Source organism: Ascidia mentula, chromosome 9 (genome assembly GCF_947561715.1).
Source record: "Ascidia mentula chromosome 9, kaAscMent1.1, whole genome shotgun sequence".
Lineage (NCBI taxonomy): Eukaryota > Metazoa > Chordata > Ascidiacea > Phlebobranchia > Ascidiidae > Ascidia > Ascidia mentula.
The window spans coordinates 8,202,681-8,227,213 of record NC_138574.1 but is presented as its reverse complement, the minus strand read 5'-3'; the positions used below and the strand labels follow the sequence as shown (position 1 = coordinate 8,227,213).

At 37.0% G+C, this 24,533-nt stretch overlaps 4 protein-coding genes and 1 pseudogene across 5 annotated transcripts; 2 read left to right on the top strand and 3 right to left on the bottom strand.

Moving 5' to 3' along the window:
• Nucleotides 1–617: 617 nt before the first annotated feature.
• Nucleotides 618–7,743, bottom strand: LOC145914379 (whirlin-like). 2 transcript variants are annotated; one of them, XM_083002204.1, is made up of 16 exons: nucleotides 7,623–7,743; nucleotides 7,387–7,542; nucleotides 7,130–7,254; nucleotides 6,949–7,062; nucleotides 6,682–6,891; nucleotides 6,501–6,607; nucleotides 6,172–6,299; nucleotides 4,934–5,143; nucleotides 4,540–4,665; nucleotides 4,341–4,469; nucleotides 4,169–4,285; nucleotides 3,717–3,983; nucleotides 2,606–3,558; nucleotides 1,980–2,043; nucleotides 1,747–1,917; nucleotides 618–1,427 (listed from the first exon to the last, which is right to left on the bottom strand). In XM_083002204.1, the coding sequence occupies exons 1-16, from the start codon at nucleotides 7,731–7,733 to the stop codon at nucleotides 1,251–1,253; spliced, it is 3,165 nt and encodes a 1,054-aa protein (XP_082858330.1). In that variant the 5' UTR covers nucleotides 7,734–7,743; the 3' UTR covers nucleotides 618–1,250. The 2 variants fall into 2 exon arrangements, with proteins under 2 accessions (XP_082858330.1, XP_082858331.1); XM_083002205.1 differs by having other exon boundaries at nucleotides 6,955–7,062.
• A 1,111-nt stretch (nucleotides 7,744–8,854) lies between these two features.
• Nucleotides 8,855–12,173, bottom strand: LOC145914393 (transcription initiation factor IIB-like). Its single transcript, XM_083002227.1, has 8 exons — nucleotides 12,022–12,173; nucleotides 11,790–11,953; nucleotides 11,595–11,699; nucleotides 10,956–11,071; nucleotides 10,672–10,803; nucleotides 10,371–10,478; nucleotides 9,985–10,156; nucleotides 8,855–9,417 (listed from the first exon to the last, which is right to left on the bottom strand). Exons 1-8 carry the CDS (start codon nucleotides 12,030–12,032, stop codon nucleotides 9,284–9,286), a joined length of 942 nt encoding a protein of 313 aa, XP_082858353.1. The 5' UTR covers nucleotides 12,033–12,173; the 3' UTR covers nucleotides 8,855–9,283.
• Nucleotides 12,174–13,237: 1,064 nt separating this feature from the next.
• On the bottom strand, nucleotides 13,238–16,545 carry LOC145914390 (3-galactosyl-N-acetylglucosaminide 4-alpha-L-fucosyltransferase FUT3-like). Its single transcript, XM_083002219.1, has 3 exons — nucleotides 16,350–16,545; nucleotides 15,776–16,089; nucleotides 13,238–15,557 (listed from the first exon to the last, which is right to left on the bottom strand). The coding sequence occupies exons 1-3, from the start codon at nucleotides 16,518–16,520 to the stop codon at nucleotides 14,699–14,701; spliced, it is 1,344 nt and encodes a 447-aa protein (XP_082858345.1). The 5' UTR covers nucleotides 16,521–16,545; the 3' UTR covers nucleotides 13,238–14,698.
• Nucleotides 16,546–20,208: 3,663 nt separating this feature from the next.
• Nucleotides 20,209–21,363, top strand: LOC145914496 (general transcription factor II-I repeat domain-containing protein 2A-like). Its single transcript, XM_083002320.1, has one exon. It carries the CDS (start codon nucleotides 20,209–20,211, stop codon nucleotides 21,361–21,363), a length of 1,155 nt encoding a protein of 384 aa, XP_082858446.1.
• A 1,415-nt stretch (nucleotides 21,364–22,778) lies between these two features.
• LOC145914495 (zinc finger BED domain-containing protein 5-like) lies at nucleotides 22,779–24,066 on the top strand (annotated as a pseudogene).
• Nucleotides 24,067–24,533: the final 467 nt, after the last annotated feature.

Here is a 24,533-nt window from a genome sequence, read left to right as displayed (position 1 = left end):
GTATGATGTGCACTTGTGCAGCACATACAGGTTTTTACTTTGTACATCTTTCAAAATCTTTACAGAATTTTGTACTTCCCTTCAAACCTATACAGAGGACAATTTATATGACAACAAGCTAAAATATAGACTGTTTTAAAGTTGCGCCACACGACTCAAAACAAAACAACAGCTTCTTCCTTCAGGAACTGACCGTGAGAAAATTTCATTCAAATTTTTGCGTCATCACAAAGATGTCAAGGGTTAAAACTTGCGCAGTGTTTCACAAAGAAAATTTGTCAGCTACAGTTTAGTTTTCGTGTAATAATTTCACACCACTGATTTCTTTATGCAAATGATTTCTTTATAAAAATACTTTATCAAAACGCAGTTTTCAAAATTTAAAAAAAAATTGCAATTACCGTAAAATTATGAAGTTTACGTATGATCTGTCAAGAAGTAATTTCATATGTTATTTTTTTTAAAAAACTCGTGTTTTGATACGAAGTCGTTGGTGATCAAATACTACTCATAAAAATAAACACATGATAACCCTACAAAGACAAGTAAAAGAAACTTGATTATTTTTTTACAATTTATTGACATATAAACTTTATGTACAAATCCCGTAGGTGGGTAAACTTATTGTGTAGTCTACAAAGGACTGTGCAACACTTTGAAAATCTAAAAAAGGCAAGCAACAACCTCATGACATTCGGCAATGCAGGCAAAGTACGCAATGTGTAACAACGTAGCACTGTACAGTAAAAAATAGTTTAGTCATTCGGTGCACCAATTTGAAACAATGTAAAAACACGAGAGAAATGAAAATTTATTGAACGCAGTGAACGAAAATACAACAAGATGAAACCTATTGAAATGAGGAAATAAGCAACGTCGCAGCAGAGATTGATGCTACAGGAGGTAAAGTTTGAACACTGAAGTCACACACCACAAACAGTAGGCGGAACTAAATAGGATTATATGATTGCGCATTAGTCATGGTTGAAGTATAAGAAAATGGTGTAATCCTAATTACAGAATATGAAAAAGACATCAGCAATATGTTTTTCGCAATATTGGTGTAAGAAAATGGACCATTCATACAGGCAAAAATTCCAGCGCGAGCATCACAAGTTAATCCAAACATTGCACCCTTTCAAATTTCGCAATTACACAATATATACATTTGGTTACAACAAAAAAAGTAGATAAATTTACAACAATGCCTTTATTATACCTGATGCAAACAAACCGACGCAGGTGTATTTTCAGTCGTAGGGACCGCTCACGCTTAAATCAATGGAATCTCGACCACGTTCTTTAAACGCTGAAGCAATTGCTCTGATCGCATCCTCATGGCTGTAGCCTTTTAGTGGTAAACCGTTGACCGAATGCACAACGTGACCAACTCGAAGACGAGCACACAAATATGCACAACTTCCAGGCTGCATAAAAGTTTTTGGATTAAGTGAAAGAAAAAAAACTAAGTACTATTTTACCAGGTGATGTCTCATACCATAAAAATTTGCAGTTTGCTTTGAAAACACCGATTCATGTCGTTGAATAAAACGTTTTAAATATTTCCTTTAACGTTTCATTTAGATTGTATAAATACGGGTGTTGCACCATTCTCTAAAGGTAGGCTCCATTTTTCGATTGTTGTTTGATAAAAAAAGAGGTCATGGAAATTTGTTGTTCAAATAACAACAACTGCTTGTCAACCCATGCTCTAAACACTTGATTTAGTCCAATTGGAATCAATACCTGTATTTTTAGAACTCGAGGCAAAGGCTGCTTAGTTCCAGCTCCGCCCTCTAGCGTTAAGCCAAGAGTCCTCGTCGTGCGAAATATGACGACTTTTTGGAGATCTACGTCCTTCTGGAAGTAAGGACAAGATGATTCCCCGTCCGACGAAGAGCTGTCATCTAGGTTGTTCTGAAGATGGGAAAAAATGTTTTTGTGTCGTATTATTCAGTGAAATGTATAGCAATGTATACCTGACAACTGAATGACGTAATACGCGCTTTATTGTGGTTGGCATGTCCATTCCTTTGCGGTTGACTACAAAAGGTAGAAATAATGAGTTGTGTTAAATAAAAAGTAGATTGTACAGAATCCAGACCCTATGCCACGGGGCAAAATGCGGCACTGTTGGCGGGAGAAAACATAAATCGGTTAGAAACCAATCCAAAAAAAGACCTCGACCCATTCAACTTACAAATAGAGAGGAAACTTACAGCACATGGTAGAATATGCTCAAATAAGCAGTATATATCCACCGACTGTACAGATCAATGTTAAACTAAATCGCCAGCTATAACAGTCTGGGAAGTTGGACAGACCCTGTCTTTAACAAATACAACGTTTTCGCGAGCGTGTGCTTTTGTTTCTAGCGTATAGTTTCGTCAGACAACAGTGGCTTTCATCCATATATCAATGCCAAACCACTTAAAGAACAAATTTGGCCTAGAAGTGAAATATGTTTATAAATATATAGGCATTTTCTATTAAGCAAGTCCTATATAGGCATTTTGTGGGATTGATATATATATATATATATATATATATTAGATGCTTGCTTTTTAAACTTAGGATGATGAGTTGCAAAAAAACATTATATTACCTTGGTGGTTGGTGGACTTCAGCTTTCACCGGGTATTTGTAGGATGTGAAATTCGACGAAATGCGCGAGTTTGCCGACGAACCGAATGACGATGAACGCAGGCTGATGGAATTGCTCTGCGGCGTTTTAGTGGTGGACGACGAAGTTTCAATGAAGGAACTTGGAGAGGAACGAAAAGATGGCGGCGGCGGAAAGTCGCTATCATTTAACGAGGACGAGTTATCTGACGTGATAACTTCTTCCTGCATCTTCGGAATGGGAACGGATTTTCTTGCACTGTTTCGTAGCCTCAGACTGGGGTTTTTAACCGGCCGCATTAAACCTCTAAGTGGTGGATGGGGTTCAATGCTTACTTCATCTTTCGTAAAAAAGTCCTTGCTTGGTACACCGTGGTGAGTCGGAGCAGCCTTGGCGCCAATCTTTATTCGACCTGAGTGGCTCGACTTGTGTTTCTCCAGCGCCAGGCTAAACGGACTGGATGACCGGACTTGGTCTATTTCTTCAGTCTCTTGTTCCGGTACTACTTTGTTATCAGAGTTGATAGTGACTTGGGAACTACTTTCAAAAGAGCTAGTGCTCGTCTTGTCATCTCTTCGCTTCAATGTCGATCTTCTCGGCTTTGCTGGCGGGGTTTTAATAGGTGGAGGGGGTGGATTTGCTGATGGCCTAACCGGGGAAAGTTTTTGTATTCTTCTTTTTGTTGTTGGCGTTCTTTTCTCAATCGGTGAGAATGAATTGTTTGGGGTCGAGTGACTAGCGGGTTCCATGCTGGATTGATCGCTCTCACTAAGTTGAGTTGCCGGGGTTCCGTGGTTATTTGAGGGTTTTGACGCGGGATTTTCGTCTTGATGGCGGCTTTTGAGCACTTCGATTTCTCGCCGGAGAACAAGGACGTCGAATCGATCCAAGTCACGCTCGTTGATACATTCTCTTACCGCCGACATCAAAGAAAACTGCAAAGAGAAACAAATAGAGTTACTAACATAAATAATTCTACCTGAACGTTTGTTGAAGGAAGTATGCAGTTTTTGTTCTTTTAACCCAACTTAAGTGTGCTTTTTTGTCAACCCATTACTTAAAAATCAATCTATTTATTGGAAAATCAGCTTACTTTTTCATGGTTATCAAAAAGTTCAGATAAGGACAACACTAACGCGTCAGGCGTCACGTGACCGGCCGCGTACTCCTTGACGTAATAACGGACTGAGCGTCGTTCCTGGTCTGTAAGCGTCATCCACAGGGAAGAGGCAAGAAGAGCATCCTCCAGATTCGACATGGTACTGGAAATATTGGCGGCACCTTTGGACGGCAGTGACTTGACGTGCATGTTCGGGAGGACCAACTGCTTAGGACTCATAACCCGCCGCTGGAACGCGTTCTGTTGTACATTATCACAGATAACAAATGACAACAATTTTCAAGAACTATTTGGTTCCGATTGACCGATCAAATCAATTAAAAAGATTTAAAACAATAATATAATTAAGGAAGCAAAAATTTCTGCCTACAAACGCCAACATGCAAACTCCAGTAATGTATAAACTGTAATACAAGTTGCTTCACCTTAATTCCGTTTGGCTGCCCACCAACATTATTATTAAGCATCTTGTTTTGTGGAGTTTTACTGTGAAGTGATATTCTGTCATCTATTAGCTTCTGCTTGGCCTGAACCAAACATGCCTGAAAGCAAAACACAATTAAAAAAATTATATGAAACAAGTGTTTTAGCCCATACTTGTGGTATTCTTCCAATGTGCCTAACAGTGATAATGAGCATTCGACTTGATCTGATAAGGTTTACAGCTTCAGCATGAGTTGCACCATTTAAACAGACATTGTTCACATCCAAAATTTCATCACCAGGCTAAAAGAAAAAAAGGTTAGATATATTACCCATTTTTAAAATAATGCGTTCCACCAGATGGAAAGTTTACCTTCAGACCTGCATTTTCAGCAGCAGATTGTTGATCCACTCCAGTCACATAAATACCAAGTCCATACTCTGAACCACCACGAATCATAAGACCAAGACTTTGTCCAGATGCAACTGTCAATGTTACCTGCATTAAAGCAAAGAACTCTTTTTAATTTGATACATAAACAAAACGAGTATTAAAAATAGTACACTTCTCTACTTTCTGCATTTATTTGATTATTTTGAAAATTTTAATCAATTAAATGAGTTTTGGCCTAAATCAAACAATTTTTTTTAATAAAGGGAAGAAATTAATTTTGCTTCACAATTTTACAATTTCAGAAGTATTTTTTATTTATATTTTTCACATAGTTTTAGGATGTTGCAAATAATTAAGTCTAGACTTGATATACCTTCCTTTCCCCTGAACTAAGAAGGTGAACATTACTTTTTCTACTGTCTATAATAGGTGGGTGATGATTGGGATTAGAATTGTGATCATGCGGAGGTGACACTGGTCTTCCTCTAGTGTCTAGCCATGAGAATCCCTTTTCTTGCAGCATAGCATTTCGAGCTCCACTGGGTCTAAAGTGTATTGCCAGACGCTCTGCTGATTTCAGCATCTGAAATTGAACAGAAAAGCAATAAAATTATATCGATGTCTCCCGATACGGAATTGTCACAAAAATAGGCATAAACTAACATTCTTAGAGCTGAAACAGGTTAAAGATAAGGACACCAAGGCTTGAAAAAGTGTACACAAACATGATGGTCATTATGTTTTGCAAAGTACTTAAATACACACAGAACTACAGCAGCATTATCACAGAGTGTATTAGATAAACGAATTAGTCAGTGTATAGCTAAATTGATCCAAAATAAACATAATAGTGCAGATTTATGTAGGTTTTGAGTCCTCTTAAGACTTCTAACAGTTTTTCTGCTACACATTCTACAGTCCAGCATAATGCCAATTACAAGAATAGTACTTCAGTTTGAAGGGTACTTTTCTGAGCATTTGTTTCAGAGGACACAACAGTTTTTAACACAAAGCTTCGTTCTGCTGGTAAGTGGTCTACCACAGTGCACTTCAAACTTTTAGCTTGCCTGTTTTTAACTTAATTCCTACTGAATTGCTTTACTATTATATTAACTACACCAATCAATAGTTATGACCACATTTAACAGAAAGTTTCACAGCAACACCAACATGGCATTTTATTAAACACCCCATGCCACACGTTCATTCCTTTCGAATTACTTTTTTTGGTGTAGAATGTCACACACAACTATTTGTTAAGCTATTATATACAATAATTGTCTGTTTGCTAGGGTCGAAAGACTTTAAAGAATGACTGATCAGCTAAAGGTATATATATCGTTTGACGGATAAGCTTCAACATTTATGCTGTGCAGTATGGCTCTACATTAATATTTAATATCATCACTTCACCATAGTATGCTGGGAAACATTGGTGTTCTACATATATGAAAATATATTTCAGTTAAAATGTTTGTATTGTTTGTAAAACTTATTGCTGTCACTGTTTTGTGTGAGTATAAATTAGCACATGTTTATGCTGTTACAAACAATAAGCAGAATAAGCACCCAAGTTACTGTTAATAAAACCACATTTTAAGGTATATGTACCATTACAACAGTTTCATGTGAAATTCCTTTGTGTACAGGAACATCATTGATCTGACAAATGACATCACCACTGCTCAAACCCAATTTGTCAGCTGGAGATCCATGCTTTACTTCAGATACAAATATGTCTGGAATGTTTTAAACAACACTTTTTAAGAGTTTAAAAGTTTTGCTGATGTTTTACATTTTGTGCTTATTTGCATACCCCATGTGAGGCTTATTGAACTTATAAAGAAAACCAGCATAAGCAAATGCAATAAATTGTTGTGAGTTTCATGAAAATTTTATGTGGTGAAAATGGATCAAGATAACATAAAACTATCACTTACCAGAGTTAATTTCGGATCCACCTCCTATTGTAAAACCTAAATCATGTCCATGCTTTTGCTTGGAAAATTTAATACACCCAAGATCTGGCAACTTCTGTTCTTTGTCACTGTAACAATTAAAGACACTGAAGTTAGTTGCAGTTTGTAGTATGTTACCAATAAATTTACTCATGGAAACAACCTTGATAGTTGGTGAGATAAGTCATTGTCAGTTGTTGTATTATTGTCAAACAGTTCGCTTTCAGAGTTATGTCTGCGCCGGAATGTCCCTTTAAACTCTCGACTTGTTGAAGAACTTTTACGTGTAAGTGCAGCTTGAATTTTTCGGCGTACAGCAGAACCAAATGTTCCTGATGAAAACCGCTTTGGTGTTCGATTGGGTTTATTCTTTCTGTTAAAGAAAAAAGTATTTTTGGTATGTCCGACATTCATTTGTCCAGTACTTTACCTGTACCTTAAGTCAGACATGCTTGATGACCGTGATGGTTTTGCTGGTGTAGTTGTTCGTTTGCTACTGCCTTGCCTCGATATTTCACCAACACTTTGTGAAGCACTATTTGACCTGTACGGAAATATGTAGAGAATACTCGTAAAAGTTTAAAAATCAAGTTTATTCCAATTCAAATTACCCAATTCCTGAATCGTCTGTCCTTCGTTGGTACACTGGCCCATTGCTTAAGGCAGGAGATTTTCTGCCAAATGTGTTTTCACATGTAAATTGGTCAAATCCTGGTCGGTCCGATTTCGGAAGAACCTTTTGCACAAATACACTTATAATTACCTGAAGGGCATCAGACAATTCAGTTTTTTTGTAGTCATCACATTACTATTAAAAACATGACTAAAAACTTACAGTAAATATTGTCAAAAATATGAGTTTGCCAACCTGTCTAAGTGCTGGAAATAATGACTTTCTATCTGCTTCACAGAGAGTGTTTTTTAGAGACTCTGCAAGGTAATATATATTCCTGCTGTTATGGTAACATCCCAGAATGTAGGTTACTTCCTCCTGTTTGTCCTTTGGCAAATATTTCAGTTGATCCTAGAAAACACAGCAAAAATATTTTCAGCTGTTTTTAACTCTTTTCCAAACACCTTTTATTAAAGCAAACAAAAATTAACCTGAAACTTGCAAACAGAAATGCTCAGCCCACTGCCAGTTTTCATTGTGCTGCTTTTTGAGGAGCTTGCTGCAGAATTATTCCAGGACTCATCTGACCGATACGATTTCATGTTTTTTTTGTAGCTCTTATCTTATTAGCAGTGACAGGCATACTATTACACAGATATTAAACTGCATAGCACACAAAAATCTTTCAATAAGTTTTAATTAAATAGATAAGCAATATGTTTCTTTGCTTTGCAAATCTCTTGACTTTTCAAACTTTCAAACATTTACGCTTCAATGCCCACTCGGAAACTGTGCAATAACTTGTCAGTACCCTTGGACTTCCAACTAAGAAAGTGTTTTAAACTTGGCAAATCTATAAAAAAAGATTTACACACTTATATTTAACATACTATACATTTTCAGATAAGCCAACAGAAATTTGCATAAATACGTAAAACTTGCATGGTCGAACGTGATACCTTGGCAAAAAAAAGCAGACACAACAAACTAAAAATCAAAACTTGTTGAAAGCAGGATTTTAGAACAGATAAGCTTCTGTAGCAACTACCACCCCAATGTCGCCACCTAGAGGTCAAGTTTTTGAGAACGCAAAAAAGTGCAAATTTGAAACAATCACTTTCAGGTGCATGTTTATATAAGGATGTAATCAGTTTTCTAAATCCTTGTTGGATGATATCAATCCTCTTACATATCTTCTGCATACATATTTTTTTAATTTTCTTTAAAATTGTTCAATAATTTTCTTCAAATTTACTGTAGGCCTATTACCATCACTTGATTATATCCGTAATAAATCAGGCATGGAATTTCGTTTATTTTCATTCAATCAAAAAATGTTTCCAGAATTTATAAAACGAATTTCGCAGAGTATTGATGGCTATGTGTCCTCTGCAAGTTAAACGAAAAAAATATGTGGAGGTTGCAGACCTAAGGGAATGGAGTGAAGGGTCGCATGGGCGGAGACCCGACATCAAGCTTCTGACACCATGTTGTCAGCAGGTCCCGACACCGATGGCTTCCTACAGGAGGTTGTCAAAAGTCCAGTTATCACTACACTTTGCCCCTTAAATTTGGTCTTTCAAATCACCCATTACAATTATTATATTTTTGTCGCGACAGATTGCTTCAGACAGACAAAATAACACACACACTAATTTTCCTCCCAACCCCCAGGCCAACGTCTGGTACCATCTGAAGACAGAGAACTTTTGTTATAATGTTGGGGTCGCAAGGTACAAATTGTTTCTCAGTGGTTGACACACCTTGGCACTCGCCAAACAAGAAAATTGCCAGAGCTACTTAAAAATAATGTTCATTGCAAATTTAGGACTCAAAAAAAAAATAAAACATATTCGAGCATTTTGTTTGTTAAACAATTTTAAATCTTGCCATTTTTTCCAGAAGTTTATTCGACGATTTACACAATTTCAATACTTGCATGAAAGCAAAAGCATGTTGACTAATCACAACTGGTTTTCGCTAATTGTGCTATATATAACAAGGCCCAGCAAAATACTCGGGATATTTCCTAAAGAACACGAAATGCAGTATGACGGCAATAACGAACGTATTTGACTAAACAACTAAGGAAGGAATTAACCTACACATTAAGAACATGGTGGTTACAGGACTGTGGAAACGATAAAGTTCCCTAAAATGAAGGCAATTGACTAAGAGGAATATGAAACTTATAATCGTCGGGAAAGAGTTCCTGAGCCCGTGGGTACATCTGCTTGTATGACTGTCGAATTGTAGCCTCTGCTACTCCAGCTATTTCACTGATTTCTAATCAAAATACACAATACGTTATTGAGAGGTTAACAAAGCATAACAGATCAAAAACGTTTCAGAATGTTTGTTGGGTTTATACATGCAACCTTTTATAACCAACATGGGAAACAAAAATGCAAACAGGCATTAGATAGAAAACATGATTCTTATAGGTCTCTCTCTTTTATGCAAAACACTAAGCCATGTCAGTGTCAAAGGTCATTAGTAAAAAGTTTGAACATTTTGTTGGTGTCAAGAGATAAATTTTGCAAGGTTTAGATCAAAAAACATTTTCATGGATTTCAAGATGGTTTAGTGAGTGCATACTACTTTTAAACAATTTTACCATAATATACATTCATGACCTACACATATATATATATACATGATTTTCAACTGGTTCATTTGTTCTTTTGTACAAAATAACAGTCACACTTTTTAAAACCACATCAAAATATTCTGCTAGTCAAATGCTAATGTATTTAGTAAAACGAAAATAACATTCGACAAAAAATATGCTAAAAAAATGGTATGAAAGTTATCCTGTATTAACTGACAGAAAAAACAATGGTTAAGACTTACCTTTTTGTGACTTTCTTTCTTTAGATGCCTGTGATGCCATATAAATAGCTGCAGCTGCAATGGAAATAGGGCTTCTGCCTGCGACTAGATCTGCATCTACTGCTTTGCAGGCAATAAGGGTGGCAGCTTTTTGAACATACGGAGGTAAACTGAGGTTGGAGCAAAACCGTGACTGCAGGAATGGAAAGAGTTATTTTGGTCAGTGAGCCATAACACATCCAGTCACACACTACTTTTAAAATATATTTAAATGTATCTGCATATGTCCTCAGTATAAGCAAGTCAAAAATTACTATAACCAAAGACAGATTTAAATTTGTTTCAAAACCATTCAAAATGATGCTGTAATATGCTGTTTGTGAAATTTTTCTTGGCATTGAACTTACCATAAAATCCCCTGAAGTTATGACATCCACATTGGTTTCCAAATTTTTAACAATCAACTTAAAGCAGCGGCCTATTTCCTTCTTTGATATTCGTGATATGGCACAAATCTAAATTGATTAATCACTGTTTAACAGTTATCTAGGAGTGCGAGATTTGTTCCTAGGTGGGGGAAGGGGCGCAAAATCTTTTGAATACTTCAATACTTTTATAACAAAAGTGAGTAAGACAACTGGTTGTTGATATTGGGACTTTAAAACGAAGAATGTCTTATTCCTGCTGTGGCAGATTTGCAAATATTACCTCTTTAAATGTACGTGGAACTCCCTCTTGTCTACAAGCTATGTACAAGCAAGCAGCTGAAATTGCATCATTTGCTCTTCCTCTCAAACTTTTTGACTCGTACACTTGCTTAAATAACTTATTTGCACGATCCTGTAAAAGTTTAGTAAAGAATTTTACCATTTAAATGAACAATAAATTTATAGTAACAAAGGAGCCGGATCTTCCAACTTAACTGCAAGTGTAGTAGTAAACAGACAATGTAAAATCAAATATAAAAGCAACCAGATGTTTATTAACTCAACTGTAATATTTCTTGGCAGACTGATTCTATCAGACATAGAGGAAATTTCTTTAAATGCTTGAATTAGGACCCTATCATTGTTTGATATTGTTCTGCGATTCGAAAATTGAGAATAACCTACAAAAACATAAACAACAAATACAAGTCACAACACTTTAGTTTGATATAACATCAAATGCAGTATGCTGAAATACATTTAAAACAAAGTAAACACATCTAGATTATGTATAAGCTGCAGACAGATGGCCACTGTTTCGACCAAAAAGGTCTCATCAGTGCAGCTGGTGTGATTATAAGACGACTTTGCTGACCAAACGGCCAGGCAAAGACTTCCACTTTGTGGTGACTATACAATCACCGTCATCTGTTGGGCACCAAACTAGGTGCAACCTTACGGAGAAAACAAGGTGGAAACACTACGGCCAAGCAAGCTAAACCAATAGTGCCGTCAGGCCCCGTGTCACAATAATCACATGATATGCAATGTGGAGCCACAATTCATATTATTGGATCCACATTGCTTATCAAAATCTAGATTAGTTACCATTATCCCCAAACATAACACTTTAGTGTGATATAACATCAAATGCAGTATACTGAAATACATTTAAAACAAAGTAAACCTATCTAGATTAGTTACCATTATCCCCAGACCCAGGTGGGCCACTTGGTCTTTCAATTATTGTTGACAAGTCACTGCCAGAAAGCAGAGAATTCTGTGCATCACCAACTCTTGACATATCCTGTTCAAACAACAAATACAAACATAAACTTGACAAAAAATTTTTAAAACAATGCTTATTTTTTATATATGTGCAACTTTAAATATTTTCCTTGGAATCTTTGTCATTTGAAAAAGTTCTCCATTCAGATCCGACATCAATGGTACGATCGCCTACAACAAGGCCACATTCTGGACAAATCATATCACCGGCTCTATAATCTTCAACTAACGGAGCATCTGGATGTTGCGGGCAATGCACTTGGTGTAAATGATTTCTTTAAATAAAAATCATATGGTCACCAAAACAAAACAACAAATGTAGATAATTGTATTACATTCTTACCTTCCAGCCATTTTGAAGTGCAAATAAGATTCTTTCAAAACTACAGTTCTTTCAACACGAACCAGCGATTATATCAAGTAATCGAGCAACAAATTCGCTTTCTGTAGGTCTAATTATGTGCAATATTTATTTTAACTTGCGACTTTTTTCAATTTCTTGAAAAAATAAGACAATTAACAGAGAAAATTAATACTTTAGGTGTGTATACAATGGTTACCAGCACAAAACACAACCAACAAGGGAACTACGACAAAACTCTTGCTAATCTTCGCTTGGGATTGGGCTTATATATCATTACTCCGTATATTTACATTTACATCCTACGATGATTTTTTATGACTAGTGATTTACAAAAATGTAAATCAATGGTCATAAACGTTTTTACCTGAAAATCTTTTCCTAAAAAATGCATATTTAAATTTATAAAACCAGTATACGAGTTAACAAAACCTTGCAACAAAGAAACAAATGCCCACATTTTAAAATACGGTAAACCCCAAATAACGTGAAGGTGGAGTCAAATCACTGATATCTACAAACATGTAAACATAGATATCAGGGAGTCAAATCAAAACTAAAGATACATGCACTGTCGATTACCAGACCCAAGATCCGAAACTTAATAAAGACACAAATTATAAATTAATACCTAATGACTAAAGGAGATACCCGAGATATTAGACCACAGGATTCACACCGAAATATAATGCAAATATAAGATGTTTAATCCAGGGATCCCCAACCTTGAGGTCGTGACCGAGAGTAGTGTAGCCACCTTACCGGCAATTGTAGTGCTAGGGCAGGGAATGAATGGTCATTGTCACGATATGGAGGGAGTATAACCACATGGAAAGTAGTGGAAGAGTTGAGCCAAACATTCCAACAGGTATGTTACGTTTTAAAATTTACTTCTTTGTCTTAAGCAATTTACCACAAATTGAAATTTAGACACATGGTGATGCAACGTATGTCGCAACAGGTAGCGTTTAGTTTAGACATAGAGTTCCTAGATGAACCTCACTTTAGAGTTTGTTGTTCTTGACCCTTAAAGGCCTCAGCCTTGGGGCTAGAATTTGGCAATCTCCACTTTCTGGTTTCGAACTAATCAATCTACCAATTTGTATGTACAATTTTATTCTTACCATGTGCCAATATGAAGACACAAGACAGGCAATGTTAAATTCTTTTCACATAAGCACTTTACGTGGCAACCGATAGAGTATAGAATACCATGCACAGCGCTTGCAAGAGCAAAAGATGATCAGAGAGGAAATAGCCGCGCCAGTCAGGCGTGTGAAACAACGTTGTACAACATACATTGAAACGAGAGACGATATACTGGAAATTACACACAACTTTAGTGACATAACAATATGACCTTTATGCATCAATTAGTTGTGTTGATTGTGAATTCGTTGCAGTTACAATGTTTAATTTTGCATGAACGCACGCCAGTTTTTTGAAAAAAAATGTTCATAGCAGGAGTGCTCTACTCAAATGGGTATGCGTGCCAAAGTATAGTTTATTCTAGGCAGTCGCGTGCCATATCCTATTGTTATAGTCATTGCTTGTATTTTAATAACAATGCTGAACTAAACAATATAAGTATTAGACAATCATGGCTTTCTAAATGTGATAGGCGTGTTATGAGTTGTTAACCCCTGGTTCATAGAATAAATACAAAGAAAGGACTGTACCATAATCAATAAAAGGGGTCACGAATCGAAGAAGGTTAAAAAACACCGGAGTTATCTTGCGTTTATCCGTAACACCTTAGAAGTTTTAAAGTTCGTAAAGATGCGTATACGGCCAGTGATACAAAAGGAGACCAGGAGTAGTTTCACAGTAGAATAGTGAGGGCCACAATGATAATTATTAAAAGCAGTGAGTGAGAATCAATAGTTTATTTACTCAGCAAAAAATATTTTTTGTTTGTTGACCCGTGGTTGGCAATGATTAGACCACGTGCTGCACGTGGGTTTTTGGAAGTTCGGCAAAACTAATTTGGCATGAAAAATGCCATTTTTAAAAAAAGTCGAAAGGAAGCATCTTGTCACATCTAATATTCCAGATATAAAGTAAACAAGATGAGAAAGTAAACAAATTAGTGCGTTTTGACCTCATGATGGCGAGTAAAGCAAAACATTATACAGCTGTGATTTCTTGCTTTTTCACAACCTCTACACGTTTTATAAGAATACATCACCTTCAAAAAGCAGTTTGGTTTAATTTGACTGTTATTCAATGCAAACAGCATTTCTTGTTGATGAATCATAATTAAATGGACAAAAAAGAAAAACAACGACAAAGCATAATAGCAGTGGCTTACAAGACAAGTATAAAGCTTGACCGATATTTTTTCAACAGATGCAAGAAATGAAATGTAAGACACCATGAGTGCATATTACACATTACACCCTGCGCAGCGTTATATAATTTACAGCAAGTTATGTGTTGAATTCGCAAATAAGTTTGTTTTAACAAACATAAATTTTGTTTTGTGCAAAACTTGCTAGTTTTGATCTCGGAGAATAAATTTGCAAAGAGTGCGGCTTCTGCGATTCAATAAAAGCTAAATACTAAAATCAAACGCTGCATTGATAGGTCAAAACAGTGTTCACTGTCTCAAGCTGATCATTGTGACGTATTTGCTTCTGCAAATGCTGTGCCTGTTTTGTTAAAAATTTACCAAATCGGATTTTTCCTCTTCCGTCATGTTTGGGGAAGGCACGAGACATCTGTCGTCTGGATAATTGCCATAAAACCATTCGGATATGGAAGGAATGGTCTGGGGTGGACGGTTTGCAACAACCACTCGGCGACATAGGCGACACGCTTCTTGCTTGTACCCTCTCACATTATCATCAAGAGGAATGGATTCTAAAGGTGTTTCGCGCCATTTGTGATACTCCAAGTATTTGTCGTCGTGATTGTTTAAATACCTTATGTAGTCAACTAATTTTTGTGGGGTTTCAAAGTCTTCCGCGTGTATATATGAGTTTTTGGGAGCAACTGCTTCCACATCAGCTTTGGTCGGACCCCAGACTATGGGAACCAAACCAGCTTCAAGTCCATTCCTCCAAAACTTCTCTGTGAGGTATTCTGGGCAATGAAGTGAGTTTTCAAACGACAGATAAAATTTATAATCTTGGACTTTTGCTACAAGCTTAGATTCGTCCCTCGTTTTAAAACACTCTCCAAATTTATCCAACTTCAGTCCAGCCTCTTGTAACTTTCTTGCGTATTGCATGCGCCAGACTGCTCCATACAATCGGTCACAGTTACTAACAACCCATACAGCGACCTTCTTTTTTGATCTTACAAGAGTCTTTAGATTTCCCGTAAAGTTTTGTCTTATTGAGGCTTCAACAGCACGCCGAAAAGTACCGAAATGTGAGCGTATGTCCGATTTACTGAAAAACATCCAAGTTAGGTTGAATATTGGATCGAAACGTTGGTCTTTCATGGGTTCAATCAAATGAGTCAGCTTGGCTGGTGTTTCTTTGTTCCAAAACACGTAATACTGCTCAGGAATCCTGTAACAAACATAGATCATTTATGACACGTGGCAACAGAAGTTGTTGACCTTTTGAAATAAAAAATTCTATTGTTTACCTTTTATGACTACATTACTAGTGATTATTAACGCGCACATAAATTAACTTATCGAAACCATTTTGGTTATGGTTTTTGCCATATATCTTGAGAACAAACTTTCCAAAAAAATACTGGCTATTGCTGATACAACCTTTACCTTGTTTTAGGGTCTGGAATATCCATATCTCGCAACATTGTATAACTGATAAAAAGAACAACCACCAAACTGTTCTGCAGAGTGGAACGATTGGAAGTCACTGTGCACCCGCCACAGCTCTTTGGAACTGTAAATTCTATTGTTTTTTTGCGATCCGCCCTCATAAGGAAACCAGGCAATGGCCACAATAAGATGTTGGGGCGTTTCTTCATGGCTTGGAGACGTGTGGCCAAGAAAGCATTTTTAGCAAATTTGTCTGAGTGTAGTTTGACTTCACGAGTGGTTTTTAGTTGCAAATCATGCGTACGTTGGATCTGAAGAAATGGTGAGCACGGAATTATAAGTCGAGCGTATAGCTTTGTAGATCAGGGTGCTGGTTTATATCGACCTTATACTTGAATAATTCGAACCGAATTCACACTCTGCAACATTTCTGTAGGCCTAAGCTCTTTGTGCGTTTAAAGGACATCCCCATAATCTTTATATTTGCTTAAAATTTGCTTGAAATCAAGCAAACAACTCCAAAATTTAAAAGTAGATCAAACATAGAGTAGAGCATATAAAAAATACAGACCGTGTTGATTCGAGGTAAAACTTCCAACGTCTTGTCGTGTTTGCATATAAGCCGTTGGGTCCAGGGCAGAAACGCATCGATGAAGAAAAAAACCACAATTGACAAGATTACCAGGTAAATACTTTTACGTACCAACCTCCGTGCCAGGAATATGTGGTTAATGAACCCCATCGTCAATGCAACACGAAAACTACGTACTCTACTATATGCTGTTGTCAAACACACAAATATGTTATTTTAAACTGTCAAATTATTGCAAAAAGTATTAAATTTGCACCCGCTTTGGAACAATAATTTAATGTTTTGTATAGTTTGTACGACATATGCACGAATATGTTTACAGCAGTCTGTATACTTTTCTGAAAAATGGATAGATATTTAACCATTTAAAAGCTGCAGTTAAAGTGCAATCACAGGTCACAAGGAAATTCGCATGTGATGCGGACAATAACGCTCCCTTTTGTTAAATTAATTCTCTCCCGCCACAATGTTCGTTCTGCCTTGTGACGTGACAATCTCACCATTTTCGTTCCTCGTGTTGAGTGTCCGAGTGACAGTTTATTCAATAAACTTTTTGAGGGTTGCCAGTTTGGAGCTTTCGACGTCAAATTCCCGAAAATTTGGCTTTTTTCATTTTGTCTGGCTTCCAAAATTTGGTTTGACTTTTTTGGCTCCTTTTTGGCGTTTTTCCTGTTAGCTTTGCGTCCGGATGTTGCCCGGGCTCGTTCGTGACGACGCGGGTTTGCGGCATACTTGTTACCCGATTACCCTGTTATTTTCACAGCCCATGCTAATTCAGAAATGCTAACATACTCTGACTGAGTGGAGTTCACGTGACTACTTCTATAATGACGTCATAATATGTTTGTCGAGTTTTGTTGAAAGACTGTTAGTAAAAATATGCGTAGCAGCACTCGCACTTGGCACGGGTTCCTCTAAATATACCGGGTTGGCAGGGTAGTCCGGGTCGGCAGGGTTGGCAGGGTTGGCAGGGTTGGCAGGGTTGGCAGGGTTGGCAGGGTTGGCAGGGTTGGCAGGGTTGGCAGGGTTATACGGAAATAATTTAAGGGAATAAATAAACAAAGAAAAGATTAACCGTTGCTCTATCACATGAGTGTACTTTGCCTATAAATACAGTTTAACATATGCAAGGCCAAGCAAAAATTTAAATGATACAATATCTAAACGATTGGCTCGTTTCTAGTTCCTTCAAAATTTGTTTTGGCGTTGTTATTTTGTGCTGTTTGGCTCTAAGTAAAAAAAATATTCTGTCAACCCTACGAAACCCTTTAAAATCACGATTTACAATTAAAACTGTGTAAATAAAGTGCATATTAAAACCTGATATCGACCTGATTCTGCCAGTTCTCAAAGTATCACTGAAAGGTTGATTAAGCAATGCTTGAATTCCACACCATGTGTTGACACACAATCTTGCATATGACGTGTAAGTATCAAGGACGGTCATTGGCACGTTTGACAGGTTTAATTAAAATATAAAAAGGGGGGCCTAACCCTTCGAAAGGGCCATACAGTTTAACAGAGCGACCTAAATAGGTCACTACAGAGACATTTCTAAAAAAGCCATATTTCTCAGCAGCTTTCTCTTCCTCCCTCTCTCTCCCTCCCGGCGTGCTGTTACACATGGTTTTCAGTTCACATTTAACCACCTTTAGTTGAAGCAGGGGTGTGCTATTGAACTACTCATTACCGAACTAACCTTGAGTGACTGAATATTTTTTGCTAACGTTTGCTGAAATGAAATAATTAATTTCAAAATTAACAATGAATTTGTTGTTTATTCATTTCAACCCTCCCATTGGAGGATAAAAGCCCTATATCCTACACTTTCCAAAATTTGAAAAATTCATACAAGCGTCTGGCCGCTGGTAACTATCCATGTGATATTCTTGCTACTCTGCATTGTTGCTGCTTTTGAAATAAGTTGAGATCTAGCACAATGCTATCTGGCACATTTCCATTAGCTACATCCATATTAAATAAGTAACCTAATCGCTCACCCCCTTTCTTTAAATTATATAGGCAGGTGGGAAACTGCTAAGAAAGAATATTTCTGGAAAGTGTGGTCAAAATTATTGAAGAAATTTCAAAAACTTCGTGAACGGCTAAACGAAATCCACAAACCTCAAAATAAAATCTACAGCAGTCTTATTTATTCAGCTAAATACAATAACCTTTTTAGTGGATTAAATTTTCACATGCAGGCTCAACGCCTTATGAAAATAAGCCCTATCAAACAAACTCGAATTGGAACTACTGATAAACGGTAAACGCCGCTGGCAAAACGCACGTTGGCCACAAAATGCTGTTCTGGAATGGTGCAGTCCGTTCTGGCATTGCGCAGTTTTAACAAAAATAGATATCACACACGATGTGCGTATTTATACAACATGTATTTTCGTTGGTTTAATGAGTGGCTGTTGCAGGGGACAAAGACAATTTTTAGTTGTAATTGTATAACATTGTCTTTTTCTTCTTTCATTTTGTGTCGCTGTTATAGCTATGTGACGAAATTAACTTTTTAAATTGCAGTGTAGTATCTTTTTCGCGTGAAAACAATCTCCAGACCCCAAATTGAATGCATGCTATGCTTTAATATTTACAGTGCATTTGAAACAGAATGTTATGCTCAGTTATAAAAGGCGATGTATAAAATTGAAACGCGATGAAAATTGATTTATTTGTCTCAAACCACGCCCTAAAATATTGTGTCCTGACCAGAGGTCCCCCTAACTGCAGCTCGAGGCTTTATCCAGCCAGAAGACTAGTTCATTCGGGCCACCGAGCTTGATCCCTCAAAAAGAAAAGATATTGGATATTCAAATAGTCCTCTAGCTCTATCGCGCGGATATTTTTTAAATAATCCTCTAGCTGAACTTCGCTGCCTTTATTTAAATCAGAGGTGTGCAACATACGGCCCGCGGGCCAGAACACGGCCCGCGGTACCTATTTACGTGGCCCGACTCAAGATGCCCTAAGTATTCGAGTACTTTTCACTATTAGATCGTGGCATTTTTGACTTTGCATTACGCCACACAGTATTAATTAAATTTAGTCCACTGTGATGACTCCCCCATTGTTGCGACATAGTTCGCATTCTGGAAACATAGTTTTTCTGACAATGATCCGTTAGCACATGATCTTACTTTATGGGTGCAAGGTGTTGCATGATGTCAATATTTATTCTACTAAAATCTTGATAAAGGTAAAATGTCGGTCAGTAAGAAAAGAAAGGTTGATTATGAAAGGCGGAAGTTCAACAATGAGTGGTCTATAAATTACTTCGTTGTTCAACACAATCAAGATGTAGTTTGCCTGATTTGTCAAAACACTATAGCAGTAATGAAAGAGTATAATATCAAGCGACACTATTCTACAAAACACTCTAATTACGATAGCATTTTGGGTCAATTAAGGGTAGACAAAATGCATCAGTTGCAAAAGTCTTTGAGCAAACAGCAACAAGTATTTCATGTTTACAAGAAAGACATTGAGCTTGTAACGAAACTGAGCCTTAAGATATCTGAAGCAATTGCTGAAAAAGGAAAGCCAAAGTGATGGTGAATTCGTCAAGAATTGTTTAGAGATATTCATTGAAAATGTGTCTCCGGAAAAGAAATATTTAGTAGAGCAAACAAGTCTGTCCCGGTTTACAGTGGCTCGCCGAATAGATGATCTTTCAGAAAACATCGTAGTTTCCCTAAAGGAGAGGATAAGGAAATGCTCTGCTTTTAGTGTCGCTTTGGACGAGAGTACAGACTTGAACGATACTGCTCAGCTAGTTGTTTTCATACGAGGAGTGACAGAAAGTTTCGAAGTAGTTGAAGAATTTTTGGATATGGCAAGTATGAAATCAACAACAACTGGTCAAGATATTTGCGATGAGGCAATAAAAGTTATGAAAAAATTTGAGATAGATTCTTCTAAGTTGGTTGGTATTACCACTGATGGTGCGCCATCAATGGTGGAAAAAAACAATGGATTTGTCAAAAGATTTTTGGATGCCATTCAAACTGAAGATGTTTTAGTAAGCCATTGTATCATCCATCAGGAAAACTTGTGCTCAAAAGTACTGGATTTTGGTGACATCATGAAAAATGTTGTTTCGTGTGTAAATTACATTCGAGCGCGAGGATTAAATCATCGGCAGTTTAAGTCGTTTCTACAAGCGCTTAACTCTGATTACCAAGATGTAAATTATTTTTGTGCAGTAAGATGGCTAAGCAGAGCGGCCACATTAAAGAGATTTTGGAATCTCAAGGAGGATATTCAAACTTTTATGGAAACTAAATGTCAAGATGTTTCCTTTCTCAAAGATGATGCATGGCTGAACGATCTTGCTTTTTTGACTGACATCACCCATCACCTATCAGAACTGAATGTGAAGCTTCAAGGAAAGCATCAGTTAGCGAATAAGATGTTTGAACATATTTCGTCATTTCAAGCAAAACTGGGACTCTTTCGATCTCAATTGAGCAGATCATCCCTGGCTCACTTTTCTTGTCTGGAAAGTAGAAAAGCTCAAATTCAAGACTGTGAAAAATATGTTAGAATGGTTAAAAAGTTAACTTCGATATTTCAAACTCGCTTTGAAGATTTTCGAAAACACAGTGCCGACTTTCAACTTTTTGCTCATTCATTTGACCTGGTTGTGGAGACTCTTCCCTCTAACTTTCAATTAGAAATAATAGAATTGCAAGCAAATGTCGATCTCAAGCGGGTCTACAATGGGAGTGATTTGCTTACATTTTACAAAAGCTACGTGTATGGAACATACACAAATCTAGCAAATCACGCGAGGAAAATGATCTCGCTTTTCGGAAGCACATACTGCTGTGAGCAGTTCTTTTCTAAAATGAAACTGTTCAAGACGAAATGCAGAAATCAGCTTACAGATGAGCACCTGTCAAATCAACTTCGAGTTGCCACTTCTTCTGTCAAAGCTGACATTGACAAGATCTCCGGAGAGAGAAGATATCAGACATCTCATTGATTACTTACGCAATGAGTAACTTGCGTGGCTTTTCCATTAATTTAATTGTTTAAAAAAATGTATATATGTTGTTTGATTGTCTGGCCCTCAGTATGATTATATTTGTACATTTTGGCCCATTGTAATAAACAGTTGCACGCCCCTGATTTAAATAGTCCTCTAGTCCCATCGCGCGGATATTTTTAAATAGTCCTCTAGCTCTATTGTGCGGATATTGTTCAAACAGTCCTCTAGCTCCATCGCGCGGATATTTTTTAAACAGTCCTCTAGCTGAACTTCGCTCCCTTTATTTAAATGGTCCTCTAGTTTCAACACTTTTATTAATTAAATGGTCCTCTAGTTTCAACGCTTTTGTTATTTAAATGGTCCTCTAGTTTCAACGCTTTTATTATTTAAATGGTCCTCTAGTTTCAACGCTTTTATTAATTAAATGGTCCTCTAGTTTCAACGCTTTTATTATTTAAATGGTCCTCTAGTTTCAACGCTTTTATTATTTAAATGGTCCTCTAGTTTCAACGCTTTTATTATTTAAATGGTACTCTAGTTTCAACGCTTTTATTAATTAAATGGTCCTCTAGTTTCAACGCTTTTATTATTTAAATGGTCCTCTAGTTTCAACGCTTTTATTATTCAAATGGTCCTCTAGTTTCAACGCTTTTATTATTTAAATGGTCCTCTAGTTTCAACGCTTTTATTATTTAAATAGTCCTCTAGTCCCATCGCGCGGATATTTTTAAATAGTCCTCTAGCTCCATCGCGCGGATATTGTTCAAATAGTCCTCTAGCTCCATTGTGCGGATATTTTTTAAATAGTCCTCTTGCTTTAACGCTTTTATTATTTAAATACTCCTCCAGCTTCATCGCGCGGATATTAGTTAAATGGTCCTCTAGCTCCATCGCGCGGATATTATTTAAATAGTCCTCCAGCACAATTGCGCGGCTTTTATTTAAATAGTCCTCTAGCTCTATCGCCCGGATCCACTACAGGTACGCGACGGCGTTCTAGGTGGTACGCGAGCACCTTTCTGTAATTTGCGGATATAGTTCGAATTTTCGTAAATGGTCTCAAAATGTTTGTTACTCCATCCCAGGTTACTTTGTAAATGCTTAACCGGTCTATTCAAAGTGAAGAAATATGATGGCCAACAACCTTGGATTAGATATTAAAAAAAAAAAATTTCAACTAGTGCATATTTTTAATCTTGTGAACGATTTCTTCAAACGGAACAAACTGGATTGGGGAAAGTTGGTCGTGAAGATCTTGGCTCTGAACATACATGTATTATATACTATACGGAGTTGCGTTGGCTTTCCCGGGGTAACCTTCAAAAACATTTGAAGGATGAGAAGTTTATCGTAAGGTTAGCTTATACCTTTCAGACATATTTAGGGTCATCAACCATCTGAGCCTATCAATGCAAGGACCTGACTGCACTGTCACGCAGTTTATCGCCAGGCTTCGGGGATTTGGACGCAAGTTAGAAATTTGTAAAATAATATACAAAACAAGCGGTTTGAAATGTTCCAACTCCTAACTAATCTTAAGAGCGAAAACAATAGCTAATGTTACGAAGAAATGATCTGTCGTCTCACCTAACTAAAATCTGATGCACTACTTTCCGTACATTGAATGCTGTGCCTACATCACAAATCCATTCTCGGTCGATCCAGTCGACTTACCTTTCGGAACTGTAAACAATATCAGATCATTGATAATCAGGCAGATGGTATTGCAGTGGCAATGCACAGGGTGTTCCCCGTCAAATTTCTGGCTTAAAATGGCCTGCTCGTACTAAATGGCCTGCTCGTACCCCACACTAGCATCTCGCACGATTCCCCAATTATTGATTTTCCCCTCTACATGGTAGTGCGAGCAGGGTTTTTCTGCATTAATGAACATAAAGTCGAAGAGTAGGGACCGACTTTCCTCCTCCAGACATGATTTCCGGTGCGCAGTGATGCTACTCTGTGGTGTTTTTACAACAACCGCCAATGGACCAATTGGACCTATACGTGGACAAATGGCACAAAATCTTAAACGCAAAAATCAACATTCAAAAATTAATTTTACCGTCGGTTACGTGAGCCCCGCTTTTCATTTTATTTTATTTCTTTATTTTAAATCTTTTTATCGTTGTTTCACCTGAATAAGCAATGGATAACTGTGGTGATGTTAAAGTAGGTCACTCATAACATCTGATTAGAGTGCCGTCCAGTATGTTAGCACCAGAGGTTTCTACTGTACTTTTATTTAACTGTGTCTTTTCTGTTTATTTTGTTTGTGGAACTGAAGATGCTTAATAAAAAGCGAAACATGTTTTCTAAAACTAGAAGCGTGGACATAAAGTTGTTCTAGTAACATTTAAAATTCACTTGGATTTGTTTAAAAAGAGGATTAAACGATTCATTTTTTGCACATATTTCCCATTTCGGCGAAACTTATTTTAACAGAAATACCAATATGCGTTCTAAAGTTCCCAACTAACTGTATCTTGTTCTATGCCAGAAATAGCATGAAACTATACCAAAGTCTTTTTTGCTTGATCGATACAGGTTGTGATGACAAATCTCTATTTAGTATGGATTTTGAAACTTGACTGTTTTCTATTAACTGTCCTGACTAAAAGAAATTAATTGTTTAAGGTTACAACAATTCAAACTACTGTTAGATATTGGAGCAGTAAATTCAAAATTCGCATCTAATTTGTCGTCAAGCATATTAACGTATTATTGACAAAGTAGTTTCTTTCTTTTGGTTTAAACGGTGAAACTACGCCATTATTATCGTTTACTTCAACAAAGTCATCATTCGTTCTTGGTTGGAGGTAGCAGCTCCGGGTGGACCCACAAGTCCTTTAACTCCTGGCTGCAAATAAAACAATACAAATTATTTCTAGGATTGGCAAAGTTTCGAACGACACTTTACAAATTTTAGTAACTTTGCGTGCCCACCTATATACACTACTACTACCTTGGTGACTATAGTAGCATCATCAGGTGAACATAGGAATTGTAATGGGTAAATACACACATTCAAGCACTTTTAACCTTTCTATTTGACGCAACTGAGTTCCGGACGTATGGCAAAGTTTAGAGCATAAACTACTTCATCACTTGGCTTGCCATGAATCATCACCTCGCACGCTAAACTTGGCCCCAAAGTCAGGGGT